The sequence below is a fragment of the Rhinatrema bivittatum genome, chromosome 1 (assembly GCF_901001135.1).
Source record: "Rhinatrema bivittatum chromosome 1, aRhiBiv1.1, whole genome shotgun sequence".
Classification (NCBI taxonomy): Eukaryota; Metazoa; Chordata; class Amphibia; order Gymnophiona; family Rhinatrematidae; genus Rhinatrema; species Rhinatrema bivittatum.
The window spans coordinates 180,120,852-180,135,839 of NC_042615.1; the positions used below are offsets into that span (position 1 = coordinate 180,120,852).

At 46.1% G+C, this 14,988-nt stretch overlaps 1 protein-coding gene across 1 annotated transcript in view; it reads right to left on the reverse strand.

Moving 5' to 3' along the window:
- STIM2 (stromal interaction molecule 2) overlaps positions 1 to 4,065 on the reverse strand; it is a 288,103-nt gene extending 284,038 nt beyond the window's left edge. Inside the window, exon 1 of the mRNA XM_029589743.1 lies at positions 3,577 to 4,065. Within this exon, the coding sequence (XP_029445603.1) occupies positions 3,577 to 3,823 (247 nt within the window). The 5' untranslated portion in view covers positions 3,824 to 4,065. The remainder of the gene's footprint in view (positions 1 to 3,576) is intronic.
- Positions 4,066 to 14,988: the final 10,923 nt, after the last annotated feature.

Sequence of the window (14,988 nt, forward strand, 5' to 3'; positions counted from 1 at the left end):
CCACCCCCCCAGCCAGTCGGGTTTTCAGGATATCCCTAATAAATATGTATGAGATTTGCATGCACTATTTCCTGTGTAGGGGGGGAGCCGTAAGACCGATTTAAGCACCTCCTACACAGGAAGTAGTGCATGCAAATCTCATGCATAGGATATAGGATACATAGGATATAACCTGAAAACCTGACAGGCCATAGGACCGTTTTAAGCACCTCTAGCCAAGAGTGCTATTGCGATCAAAAAAATTTAAAGAAATTATATTTACTCCCCTCATACTTTATGATTTTATTTATTTTTATTTATTTATTTCAACATTTTTATATACCGGTAGCCGTTTACACATCGTACCGGTTTACATGTAACAAAAAGGACAAGCCAAAAAGAGGCGTATCTTTTACATGGAACAGAGAACAGTTAATAAAATAACATGTGAACAATAACGGAAAAACTTTGGTTAAGGATTTAAAGACAAAGGAGGTCATAGATTAACGATGAACAGTTAACATAAGTTCTAAGAGCAAGGGCAGTTAAGCGAGGAGGATGGTAATAAATATTTAACAGTTCACATAGTTCAAATGTGTGGAGCGTCTTCCAGTAGCAGCTCTGCAAATTTCCTGAGGTGATACCAACTGGCATTCGACTCCTGTAGAAGCTGCTTGAGAGCGAATAGAATGGGCCTTCAGATGAAATTGCTTCTCTCAACCAGCGGGCAATCGTCGTTTTATTTATTTATTTATTTAACATTTTTATATACCGAAATTCATGTAGCAAATTCATGTTTTAGAAGCTATTTGTTTTGTTTGCTATTTAAATTCTCATACTATTTTAAACTAGGCACTTTGATTTTTAGCCAAGTTTTACTAAGATATGCTGATTATACTGTGTGTACTGAATATTGTCATTCTTTTTTTATGCTTTGGTGTTGTAGTGTCATATGAACATTTTCACAATGTATTTTATTATGATGATTTTATCACTTGCTTTACTCCTATTCTTCACTGCCATGAGGCACTGCAGAAAACTGGTTAATGAGTCTAACAAATAATTGCACACAAATACTATTTATCTCACAAATTAGTGTGGATACTATTGCTTAATTAAAATAAGTAACTTTTTTTATGAAATAAAGCAATGATTAATCAAAGCAATACTTGGGTTCAGTAATCAATTTTGCCTGAATTGATTCTCTGGGCTTCTTTTTGTATTCCCATTCATTTTGTGCACACAGCAAATAACTTTAATGACTGAATAAGCTAAAAGGACTATGTACAAGACACATGCAGAAAAGAACCCTCATTCAAGCCTGTAAGTCTTCTATCTACACCACACCAACAGTCAAGATTGTGGAATACTATACTTATCGATACATATACACCTACAAATTAATAGAAAATTTATAGATGCTTTCATTAACATTTACTCCAACAGAATAACCATCTGCTCTAAGTTACATTAAAAGAAAACTACATACAAAATCCATATAGTATATAGAATAAAACATTTATATCACTGAGATATGTTCCTGGCAGCCAGATTTTTAAAACCATACTACTGTTTAGTTAGTTTTTTCAGCTTGATTAATCACCTCTCTTACATAAAAATCAAGGCAATGTACAATAAAAATAATTATAAATTTTTCTTGTTGTAATTGATGCACCACTTATACTGTATATTAATTACAAAATAAATATCTAAGATAATAAAGTTGAACAAAAATGAAAAGCATTCAATAACCTAGGGTTGCAAGGTCATTTCCCCCTCTTTCTATGGAAGTTATAAGGAAACTGAGCAAGTGGTTTTTCACAGTTGCCCCCAGATGGAATGGATTTCAAGTCTCCTTCCTGGTTTTTTGCACGATAGGTGTATAACATTGAGAGAAAAGTTATTATCTAAGGCAGCTGAAGCAGCTAGTCGAGAACCAATGAGACCAGGTCTAAGCAGAAGGTTAGAGCCAGCTATCTAGCATTCCAGAAAACTTAGCTCAGAAAAAGGCAGCCCAAGTCAAGGTAATGCCATTAGGCAACAAAATAGGATGGGGCACAGTGACCACAGCCCAACAAAGTCTGGGCATAGCATATGCAGAGTCTGGGGGCAGAAATGCCTCCCCAAATGTAAGGGGTAGTCTACATAGCCCAAAAGGGAACAGCTTTGCCCTCTTACGGATCCTCTATGCTCCCTTCAACCCAATATCTATCCATTCAGATTGCTGCTGCTCCTCCTGCCCAGTGCCAATGCCTTTAATCAGATGAATGCCGCTTCTGCAGTCAGCACCTACACGGTTCAAACGTCAGCTGTTTTAACTGCAGGGTACTCCATAGACACAGCCTGCCACACAGATCAAACAGCTGATGCCAGAACTGAACACTGGAGGAGGAACAGAAAAGGCCAGCAATGGCTGGAGAAGTAGAATGTCTGGTTAAAGGCACTGGCACTGGGCAGGAGGAACAGCCCAGCCAGAGGTAGCTGGTCAAAGGGGGAGAAATCAGCAAGAACACTAAACAGGTTTGGAACTCCCTGGGAAGGGGGAGGGAGAAAGGGTACTCAGGAAGTGGGGGAGAAAAATGACTGATTTATAGTGGGGAAAGCAGAGGAAAAACAGGACTGAGGGAAGATAATAGAAAAAAAACTGTATTGGGTGGAAAAGCAGAAGTGATTGGAACTCAGGGATTAAGTGGTGTTTGGGGGGGGGGGCAGCAGGAAAATGGGGATTTAGGAGGTAAAGCAGAGGAAGAATGGGGCTAGGGGATTTGGGGGTTAGAGGAGAGACAAATGGGGACTTTGGACTTGTAGACTGACCAGGGAATTGAGCACAGGGGCAGTAGGAACTTGGTGACTGGCAAGATATGAACGGAGGTGTATTAGATGGGCTGAGGACTATAAGTGAGGATGTGAGATGCAGCCATGGGTCAGGGGAGAGGGAGAGAGAGGCATTGGGTTACAACTGCTGTCACAAAGTAAATGATGAAAAGATGCTACCATCTTCCTCCACTGGTGCACTTGGGACAAGTATTACCCACTGACGGCACATTAAATTCTGCACGGGCAACTTTGACCAGCCCCATGGCAGTCCCCTGCACAAGCAGTTCATGGGCTACCTTCTTGCTCTCTGGATGCAATTTCTTACTGTCTTCCTGCAAATGATATGAAAATCACCGAGACAGGTGGGCACTTGCCGAAAAAAATAATAATAATACCCAAGATTAAGGGTTTCTAAGCAGTAGATATATTTTTTGAAAATGTCTACCATGTGCCCTAGGGATGAATCCCTGCCAACTCTGTAAATCAACTCCTTTTACAACTCATCCATCTCCGATTCCTAGGACGCCCCTTTCCTAGGGCCTCTCTGTGTACAACTCAGCATCCTCCTGCCGCGACATTTCTTTCCGGCATCGGACAGAGCGCAGGGATCTCCCTGGTGTTAGATGGGGAGGAAGGGATCGTGGGGGAGGGCCGAGCTCGCGGTGTGCATGGAGCAATGTCCGCTTCTCACCTGCAGTGCTTCACCGGCCGGCAGCCACAGAGAGAGCCCCGGACGAGAGAGGTTCCCTACACCCTCCCCCCTCCCCGGCGTTCTCTTACCTGTGATGACCGTGGGGGTTCCCGGCGCGGAGCTCATCCTCCTGCCTCCAGGACCTGCCACTGTCTCCAGCCCGCATCCCCGCGCGGCGCCCAGCAGCAGCAGAACCCACAGACCGAGGCTCCGCTGACCGGCGACGCGGGAGGGTGGCGACTCAGCGCCCGGCGGAAATGGAGGAACTGCCGCCGCCGCTGCCCCGGTCCCGGTCTCACTCTCTGCCGCCCGCTGCCGCCGCCGCCGCACCACCATCGCTTCTTCCCTGCCCTCGCCCTTCTCTTCCTGCTTCGGCGGCGGGAGAAAAGGCACCGTGCGAAGGAGACCCCCGGCTGCCGTTACTAGACCGGCACCGAAACCCGCGTGCAACCCACCCCTCCGCTCTGCCCCACCGGCGCGCGCCGCCGGTCCACCCACACACTCCCGCGCGCGCGTGCACACGGATGCCCACGTCAGCTCGTTCCACCGCGCAATGACGTTAGGGCGAGGCGGAGCCTTTCCGGTTTTCGGGCTGGCTGATGTGGAGGAATTTGTTAGGGCTGAATGGGAGCCAAGCAGTGCAGTGTTACTGGTTAAAGCGGTGTTGCCTTGGTTTTCCACCTCATAGGCCGTGCAGCTAAGGAGGACTTGCTCTGGTGCAGCTAAAGTACCATCCGGTTGCAGCTCCAGCTTTTCCGACTACTCCAACGCCACTTCTCCCGGCTCTCGTGTCTTTCTACCTCTGGGCCCCTGCACCCACTTTCCTTACAGCTCCCCCTGCTCCCTGCACTCCACCGCTGGGCCCATACGTGTTCATGGTGCAGTGCTCCCTCAGGGGCCAAAGTGAAAAACAAAAACAAAATCGGGTTTTGGTTTGCTGGTGCGGTAGATACCCACTGTACCGCGGGATGCAGTAAGCAGATATGCATATAACTTTTAAGTTACAACCCCCTTTTGTTTTTGTTTGCCCAAAAATCTTTTGTATATATAAATAAATATATATATATATATATATATATATATATATATATATATATATATATATATATATATATATAAGCTCTTCTCTGCTGGTATATCTGAAGGGGGGGGGGGATGTACTAAAACCTGTGGTAAAATTGGACTTCAAATTTATTAAGGGTTTTACTTTAGGCTCGGTAAAAATCAAAAGCGCTAAGAGATGCGGGAAGCTAAGCACACGCTAAACATGGAAAAAACGTGATTTTTTTTAACTCATTGACTGTTTGCATGCTATTAATAGCTGAAAAGAAATAGGATAAAACAGCCATAAAAAATTAAAGAGTTTCCTAGCGTGTAGCCAGATGGACTCAGGACCAGTGAGTTATGTGCTCTTCTGTTAGCAGATGGGAGCTGGAGTCAGATTTCAAAGCTGATGTCACCCTAGATATACCCCTGCAGTGACCTCAGCTTCTAAGTATCTCTCCGTCTCCTAGCAGATGTGGACACTATCCGACACACTAGCATGGTGTCTAACGGTCCCTCCCCAGTTGAGAATTCCTGAGGTGATTTCCAATATTCCTCAGAGGTGTGCCTTGGTCCGATAGTCGGTTCCCGGCATGGACGTAGCCTCCGGAGTGGCTGAAAGACAGCGGGTGCATAACCAAGCACGGCAGTGAAGGTAAAACCCTCTCCCCCAGCAGCTGGAGACCGCCTGGCACACGATCGGTAAGCACAAAATTTTAAATTCAGGTCTCTGGTCTCCAGAGCTCGAATCACCGTACAGATTCCTCCTTCTGAGGTAAAAAGGGAGCACCAATCGGGTTGAGCAGCCTTAGTTGGTCTAGCCCCGATCCGGTGCAAGAATCCACACACATGGAGACCCCTGAGGGGTGCCATCTTACATGTGAGGGTCATTGGCGCCATCTTCCCTTCTCGACCAGCGGTACGTGCGGGGCAGGCCGGACGGCCGATGCGCCTAACTTGTGCGTGTCCTACATAGATGCGCGCACAGTGGTGCGCACAACAGTGCTTACAACTACACGCGCACATTTAAGCTCAATTCCTGTGTGCCTAGGCATAAAAGCAATGGCACCAGCAACCAAAAAGGCCAGAAGGCACTCTCTTTGCACAGCCTGCCACATAACAGCCGCGCAGCCTGAACTGGAGTCCTGCCTGTGTTAGCATTGTGAAGAAGCCCAGGGGGGACCAAAGCCTGGTCCCTCACTGTCTGAAGATGGGTCCAGAACTACTCATACAATAGCTCACTGGATCTATGCAGCCCCAAGATGGCTTCTCCACAAGAGGGCACCTCAGGGGCCCCTACTCCGACTCCTCCTGGGATTAACATGGACCCAGGGACCTTCTCCTGGTTAGAATTTTTCCAAGGGCTGCAAGCCTTCGTTCAGACGCAATCAGCCCCAGCTGCATCCCGGGCCAACCCCTGCCGGAAGCACAAGATCCTCCCGGCTCTACTCAGATGCCTCGAGATATGCCTCGCCTAACCAAGAGTTTCCCTGACAGGGACCCAGACACCTCAGATGATGATGGCAGCTCCCTGGAAGAAGGAGAAAACCCTCCAGGCCTGGAACCATACTGAACCATCCTTCGCTTTTTCCACAGGGATGAATTACCAGCCCTTGTTTCCTAGACTCTGAAAACGCTGTATATTCCAGGCACGGACCTATGGCGGAACCAAAGAAGAACCCCATCTTGGTCTCCCTTCGTAAAGCCTCATGCTACTTCCCAATGATGGAAGCCATCCAGGAACTGATTGACTGGAGTGGGATGTCCCAGAGGCCAGCTTTAAAGGAGGTCGGGCCTTTGAAGCCATATTCCCTCTGGAACCAGCGACCAAGAAATGCCTGCGTTTTCCAAAAGTGGACACCATGGTCTGTGCCGTCTCAAAGCGAACAACCATTCCCGTTGAGGGAGGGGCTGCATTGAAGGATACTCAGGATAGATGATTAGAATCCATTCTTAAGCAGGCCTTTGACGCAACAGCAATGACAATGCAGATTGCTACCTGCTGCACACTGGTGGCACGTTCCTGTTTGCTCCTATCGAGAGAGGCAAATAACTCCGGAAAGTATACCGGTGAGATGATGGAACCTGCAGCAGCCTTCCTGATGGACGCAAGCTCAGATCTGGTGCGTACCTCAGCCAGAGGAGTAGCCTCGGTAGTGGCAGCCAGAAGACAATTATGGCTGAGGAATTGGTCTGCTGACGTGACCTCTAAAGTGAATCTCACAAGAATGCCCTTCAAAGGATCTCTCTTATTCGGAAGCGAATTGAAGAAGTTAGCGAGCAAGTGGGGTGAATCTCCAGTGCCTCGGAAGCGTCGGAAGACAGGGGCAAAAGATTCCAGCGCCCCTCCCCCAGAAGAACCAGGGGCAGAGGCGCGCAACACTTTAGGCCCTATAGGAACTCGCAGTTCCAAGCACCTCGTCTCTCCGGAAGGTTCCAGCCCTTTTGGAACCGACAGATCAAGAGAGGAACAAGCTCGGGGGCAGGCTCCATCTGTGCTCCCCAATGAGAATAGGCCAACTCATCCACAGGAAGAGGAAATAGGGGGTCGACTTTCTCTCTTCTACCAAAGATGGGTCGAGATTATGTCTGACAAATGGGCACTAAACATCATTCGAGGAGGTTACTCTCTGGAGTTCCACACCATCCCTCGGGACAAATTTATGATGTCACGCTGCCACTCCCATACCAAGAGACTGGCAGTGGAAGCCACTTCGACAAGACTACTCAGCCTGAAGGCAATAACTCCAGTCCCTACGCCCCAATAAAATATAGGGCACTATTCCATCTATTTTATCGTTCCCAAGAAGGAAGGATCATTCCGACCCATCTTGGATCTCAAGAATGTCAACCGTCATCTGCGGATACAACACTTCCGCATGGAGATTCTTTGCTCCGTAATAATGGCAGTACAACCAGGAGAGTTCCTAACTTCCCTGGACCTCTCCAAAGCCTACCTTCACTTTCCAGTCCATCAAGATCACCAGCGTTTTCTACGCTTTGCGATACTGGTTCACCATTACCAGTTCCGAGTGCTACCCTTTGGCCTAGCAACCGCCCCCAGATCATTCTCCAAAATTATGGTGGTTGTGGCAGCTACACTGAGGAAGGAAGGGATCTTGGTACACCCTTACCTGGACGACTGGCTGATCAGGGCAAAGTCTTCAGAAGAGTGCTGGCAGGTGACCAGCAGAGTCAAGAACCTACTGCAGGAGCTCGGTTGAGTCGTGAACACGGGCAAGAGCAGTCTGAAGCCCTCTCAGTCTCTAGAGTACCTGGTGGCTCGTTTCAACACCAAACAGAAGAAAGTCTTCCTCCCTCCCCCGAGTAGAAGGAAGCTGATGGAACAATTACGACGATTGAAGACCAATACACGCCCCAAGGTATGGGACTATCTTCAAGTCCTCGGCCTCATGGCATCAACCCTGGAGGTCATTCCTTGGGCAAGGGCCCACATTCAACTGCTCCAGCGCTCCTTACTGTCACGCTGGAACCCACTGTCCCAGGACTACTCAATTCGACTCCAACTACCAGCAGAGATATGTTCTCAGCTTCAGTGGTGGCTACAGGAAGACCACCTAAGCAGAGGAGTAAGCCTATCTCCACCGAACTGCATCTTGTTTACCACGGATGCGAGCCTGTGAGGGTGGGGAGCCCACTGTTAGGAGCTAACGGCCCAGGGACAATGGAGCAAGGAAGAGGCGGGATGGATCAAAAACTGCCTGGAAGCTCGAGCAGTCAGACTAGCTTGCCTACGATTCATCCACAGACTCCGAGGCAAGGCGATTCGAGTAATGTCAGACAACGCTACAACGGTTGCCTACATCAACTGCCAGGGAGGAACCGGGAGCCAGCAGTGTCTCTGGAGATAGATCCTCTCATGGCATGGGCAAAGATAAACCTGCAAGGAATCTCGGCCTCCCACATCACAGGAAAAGACAATGTCTCAGCAGACTTCCTCAGCAGAGAGAGCCTGGATCCAAGGGAATGGACGCTGTCGACCACAGCCTTCCAACTGATATTAAATCGCTGGGGCCTCCCAACTATGGACCTACTGGCCACCTCTCTCAATGCCCAAGTCCCCAGGTTCTTCAGCTGCAGATGAGAGCCGCACTCCCAAGGAATCGACACTCTCGTCCAGAATTGGCCAGAGGAAGAATTACTGTACGCCTTCCCCCCATGGCCACTACTGGGCAAGGTCATCCGCAAGATAAAACACCACAGGGGATTAGTTCTACTAGTGGCCCTGGATTGGCCAAGATGCCCATGGTATGCAGCCATGCAAAATCTCCTTGCGGGGAGCCCTATGTGCCTACCTCCACACAGGGACCTTCTCCAGCAGGGTCCAATTCTTCACAAAGATCCATCTTGGTTCTCTCTTACGGTTTGGCCCTTGAGAGAACTCACCTGAAGAAGCGCGGTTAATAGAAGGCCATAATTGACACCCTGCTCTGCACGCGCAAGTTCTCAACATCTCTGGCATACATACAGATCTGGAGAATATTCGAAGCCTGGTGCGAAGACCGTGGGACGCTCCCGCAGACAGCCAAGATCCCCATGATTCTGGAGTTCCTACAGGATGGTATGAAGAAGGGGTTGTCACTCAACTCCCTCAAGGTCCAAGTAGCCGCCCTCTCCTGCTTCAGAGCCGAAGTGAAGGGTATCTGTCTATCAGCTCATCCGGATTTGACCCGTTTCCTAAAAGAGGTTAAGTAACTTTGGCCACCCCTAAAGTGGCCGGTGCCCCTATGGAACCTCAATCTGGTATTAGACTTCCTAGCGGGGATTCCTTCAGATCAACGCGCAGTCTATCACTACACCTCTTAACACTGAAGACGATATTCCTGGTGGCAATATGTTCAGCTCGTCGCATCTCCGAACTACAGGCACTATCCTGTCGGGAACCATTCCTGAGGTTCACTCCTACAACCATACAACTGCGCACCGTCCCCTCCTTCCTACGAAAGTAGTTTCCGAGTTCCATTTGAACCAAGTCATCTCCCTACCATCGTCGGATGAACATAAAGACTCGAAAGACTCACGCCTCCTTCGCCATCTAAATGTCAGCAGACTCCTGGTGCGATACCTGGAAAGATTGGAACCGGTGTGCAAAACGGATCGCTTGTTCGTTCTTCACAGAGGGAAGAAGCAAGGAGAAGCAGCCTTGCAGGCAACCAAAGCCCGCTGGATCAAGGAAGTAATCAAGGCAACCTACATAGAGGTAGGAAAGCCTTTACCACTGCATGTTAAGGCTCATTCTACTAGGGCCCAGGCAGTATCTTGGGCAGAAACCAAACTGCTATCGCCCGCCGAGATCTGTCGAGCAGCGACGTGGTCCTCCTTGCACACCTTCTCCAGGTTCTACTGCCTGGATGTTCAGGCCCGAGAAGACACAGCCTTCGCAAGGGCAGTACTAAGTGGGCCACGGGCACCCTCCCGCCCCGTCTGGGGGTAGCTTTTGTACATCCCACTGGTCCTGAGTCCATCTGGCTACATGCTAGGAAATGGAGAAATTATTTACCTGATAATTTCGTTTTCCTTAGTGTAGACAGATGGACTCAGCATCCCGCCCACGGCTGCCCCAGAGAAGGAGGACCTCGGAAAGCAAACCTCAAGTCTAAACAAATACAGGTAAGCAATTGCCTGCCTCTAGTTCAAGACACCCACAGTCTGGTGTCAGCGTTAACTTAGTTGAATGCACTGGCGGTCTCCAGTTCTTGAAATCAGTTGAATCAAGTTAAGAAGTTTAATCAAGTTGTTTAGGCAAAGATATATATCCACAATGGCTTTTCGAGGAGGATACTGAGGAGCTGAGGTCACTGCAGGGGGTATATCTAGGCTGACGTCAGCTTTGAAATCTGACTGCGTCTCCCATCTGCTAGTAGAAGAGTACATAATCCACTGGTCCTGAGTCCATCTGTCTACACTAAGGAAAACTAAATTATCAGGTAAGTAATTTCTCCATTGCTGTACTGGGTTAGACTGGGTTAAGCCCAGTTTCCTGTTTCCAACTGTGGCCAATCCAGGTCACAAGCATTTGGCAGAATCCTAAACAGCAGATAGATCCCATGCTGCTAACATCCAGGAATAAGTGGTTTTACCTAAGCCTACCTGTTTAATAACAGTTTATGGACTTCTCCAGGGGCTTGTGCAAAACTTTTTTTAAACCCAGCTAGACTAACTGCCTTTACTATATTCTCTGGCAATTAATTCCTTAGTTTTATTGTGAGTTGGGTGAAAAATAATTTTCCCAGTTGTTTTAAATCTGCTACTTATAAGGTCATGAAATGTCTTCTAGACTTTATATTTTTTGAAAGCGTAAATAGCCATTTTTGTATTTACTTGTTTTGTTCCACTCATGATTTTATAGACCTTATACATCTCCCCTCAGCTGTCTCTTCTCATAGCTGAACAACCCTCTCCTCTTGAGCCCTTCCTAATTGGAAAACTGTTCTATCCCCTTTATTGTTTGGTTGGCCTCCTCTGTATCTTTTCCAGTTCACCTATACATTTTTTTTGAGACATGGCAACCAGAATTGCACACAGTATTCTAGGTGCCGTCTCCCAACGGAGTAATACAGAGGTATTATGGCATTCTCCGTTTTTTTTCTCCATTACTTTTCCTAATAATTCCTAACATTGTTTGCTGCCGCATTCTGAGGTGAGGATTTCAAAGTTTTGTCCACGATGACGCCTATATCTTTTACCCCGGTGTTAACTCCTAGTATGGAATCTAATGTCATGTACGTAACTACTGTGTGGGTTATTTTTCCCTTTGTGTATCACTTTGCTCTTAATCCACATTAAATTCATCTATCATTTGGATGCTCAGTCTGACAAGCTCCTCATATAATTTCTTACAATCACTTGTGATTTAACAACTCAAAATAATTTTGTGTCATCTGCAAATCGTATCATCTCATTTATATTTCCCTTATCTAGATCATTTATAAATATATTAAAACGTACCACTCCCAGTACAGATCCGTAATCACTCCACTGTTTACCTTTCTCCACTGGATCATTTACTTCAACTCTCTGTTTCCTACCTTTTAATCAGTTTGCAGTCCACTGTAGGACATTGCCTCCTGTCCTATGTCATTTTAATTTTCTCAGGAGTCACTCATGGGGACTTTGTCTAATGCCTTCTGAAAATCCAAATACACTATATCCACTGTCTCACTTATATATGTTTATTAACCCCTTCAAAAAATGTACCAAATTGGTGAGGCAAGACTTCCCTTGTGTAAATCCATGCTGGTTGTGTTCCATTAAACCATGTTTTTCAATATGATTTTTATTTATTTAAAGGTTTTTTTATACCGAGGTATGGCTAGATGCCTTCACCCCGGTTTACATATATAACAACCAATTACATTTGACAGTAAGCATTTAACAGTAACTGAGTCAGATAAAAACTTATTACAATTAATCGTAACATTTTAACAGGGTATGTCAATTGGGTCAACCAGGTGAAAGGGACAGGTAACTTTGGGAAAGTCAAGTTTTATCGAGTAGACTTGTTTAAAATGTCTGGAGTCACAGTTTTAGGGGTGATATTGTAAACCAAGAGAGGTAATGTTAAGTATCAGTGTTAGATATATTCGATATGGTCTGTGAACTTAACCAATACTGTCCTTGAATGTTTGACTGAATATCCATGTTTTGAGCTCTTTTTTTAAAAGATTTAATATTACTTTGTGAGCTCAGGTTTTCTGGTAGTGAGTTCCATAAATTTGGACCGGCGATAGATATGGCTCGATTTCTTGTTGTGGATAACTTAGCTAATGGGAGTGATGGTCTTGCGAGATTTAATTTACTTCCTCTTCTGGTCGTACATTGTGATTTGTGATTATTCTTTAGTTTCTATGATTTTTTACAACACTGCAGGCTCGCTCACCAGTCTAAAATTTCCTGGATCATCCCTGGAGCCCTTTTTAAAGATCGGCATTACATTGCCCACTCTCCAGTCTTCAAATACAATATACAATTTTAATGATAGATTATAAATTATTAGTAATAGGTCTGCAATTTCATTTTTTAATTCTTTTCAGAACTCTGGAGTGTAAACTATCTGGGCCAGGTGATTTGCTACTCCTTAGTTTGTTAATGTGCCCTACTCTACATCGCCTTGATTTTTATATAAGAAAGGCAATTAGTCAAGCTCAATAAACTAACTACATCATCCAGGGTCACCATGATTTGATTCACTTCTTCCAAATCATCACCATTAAATACTGTTTTGGCAGTTAGTGGAAAATAGAACATAGAAACACGGAAAAATGATGGCAGAAAAAGGCCACATGGCTTATTTAGCCTGCCCATCCACACCAACTGCCCAGCTCTACAATACCTAACTATACCCTCCAAATCCCCTGGGTGAGGACCCTGGCTACAGTGTGGCCCTCCTACCTGCAGGGGCCCTCAATGGCCTGCAGTCTTGAGTTGCACAGGCATATGCCTAGAAGACTTTCATGTCTCAACACTGCCACTCCCTCAAAAGGCCTGGTTCACCCACAGTTTTCTGCCTTACCTTGGAGTTAGTTTCTCCTAGCTGTGGCCATTGTTCCTAGTCTTGTATCCTTCCTCTTGATCCTGCTGATCATACACATAGGCTGCACTTTAGTGGCCTTCGATCTTTGTGTACTTTCTTGATTTTCCTGTGTGTTTGTCTTTGGTACCGACCACAATATTGGCCTTCTATTAGTCTGTCCCAGTTGCCCCAGTGTATATTTGTCCTTTTTCCACTGGTGCACAACCCTGTCTGTGGTTCTGTGTTTGTCATGGACACCTTCATGTCCCTTGCTTCGTTGCCACTTTTAGTCCTGTGGGCATTTTGCAGAACACAGAATTCCCCTCCTGCGCAGTTATGCAGAATGTGTCAAGTCCTGGCCTGCCGTGGACGGAACAGCCTCCGCGCGCGGCACACCTGGGCCTGCTTCGTTTTTGCTGCGAGTGGGACAGGCTCCCAGTGAACTTCTAGGGAAATTCTGCTTAAAATATTTAAAACTCTGCATCTTTAAGTAATAACTGTTTTCTGTATTCCATTTTAAAATAATTACTTAAAGACTGTCATGTATATTGTGTTATTTTGACCTAATATAAAGAATGTAGAATTTTAAATTTTTGTGCGCAGAATTTCCCCAGGAGTACACTTTGTTGCTTTAGTGGGTGCCCTGTCCTTGTCTTCATTCACCACTGGCTAAGTCTTGTCAGCCACCAGAACTGGGGGCCGATGTGTTAAGACCGACGCTGAAATGCACGCTTATTTTTCTGCGCAGACTTTTTTGGGCGCGCACAGCAAAAACCAGCAGAAGCATGGGATGTAATAACAGCCACATATGCTAATTAGATACGCACATAAAATCCATGTACCCCAAACCTACTCACCATAATGAACAAGTAACGTGCTAATGGCCATATGTAGCAAAATGCGCAGATATCCGCGCGGACACCCATCAGCATGTGAACCCTTAAGAACAAAAGAACATAAGAATATGCCATACTGGGTCAGACCAAGGGTCCATCAAGCCCAGCATCCTGTTTCCAACAGTGGCCAATCCAGGCCATAAGAACCTGGCAAGTACCCAAAAACTAAGTCTAATCCATGTTACCGTTGCTAGTATTAGCAGTGGCTATTTTCTAAGTAAACTTAATGGACTTCTCCTCCAAGAACTTATCCAATCCTTTTTTAAACACAGCTATACTAACTGCACTAACCACATCCTCTGGCAACAAATTCCAGAATTTAATTGTGCATTAAGTAAAAAAGAACTTTCTTCGATTAGTTTTAAATGTGCCAAATGCTAACTTCATGGAGTGCCCCCTAGTCTTTCTATTATCCGAAAGAGTAAATAACCGATTCACATCTACCCATTCTAGACCTCTCATAATTTTAAACACCTCTATCACATACGCCCTCAGCCATCTCTTCTCCAAGCTGAAAAGTCCTAACCTCTTTAGTCTTTCCTCATAGGGGAGCTATTCCATTCCCCTTATCATTTTGGTAGCCCTTCTCTGTACCTTCTCCATCGCAACTGTATCTTTTTTGAGATGCATCTTTATCTCTGGCAAAAGCCTTTCTTTGTTATGAAATTGAATAAATTAGTCATCCAGAAGTTGATGTGAAGGTGGGTGGGGCAGTATCTAACCCCTTCATGATCGGACTCTGACCACCGGCGAGAGTGTGAAATGCAGATCAGCGATTGAGAAGCTGCCTTCTCTCTACCTATTCTGTCCGCCACTTGGCTGACCCACAAAAGCATAAAAAAAACTGTCTCCACTCCGGCGCTTTCACTTACCTCCTGTCCTGACCCAGGTGCAAGAAACCCTCAGTAACCAAATCTTTCTGCTAGTGCGGCTACCAGCAACTCATGTTAATAGATAATCTCCTCCTTTGCATGCCATTAGCATGCACTCATGCAGAAAAACCGCGGATGGTTGTACGCACTTTTTTC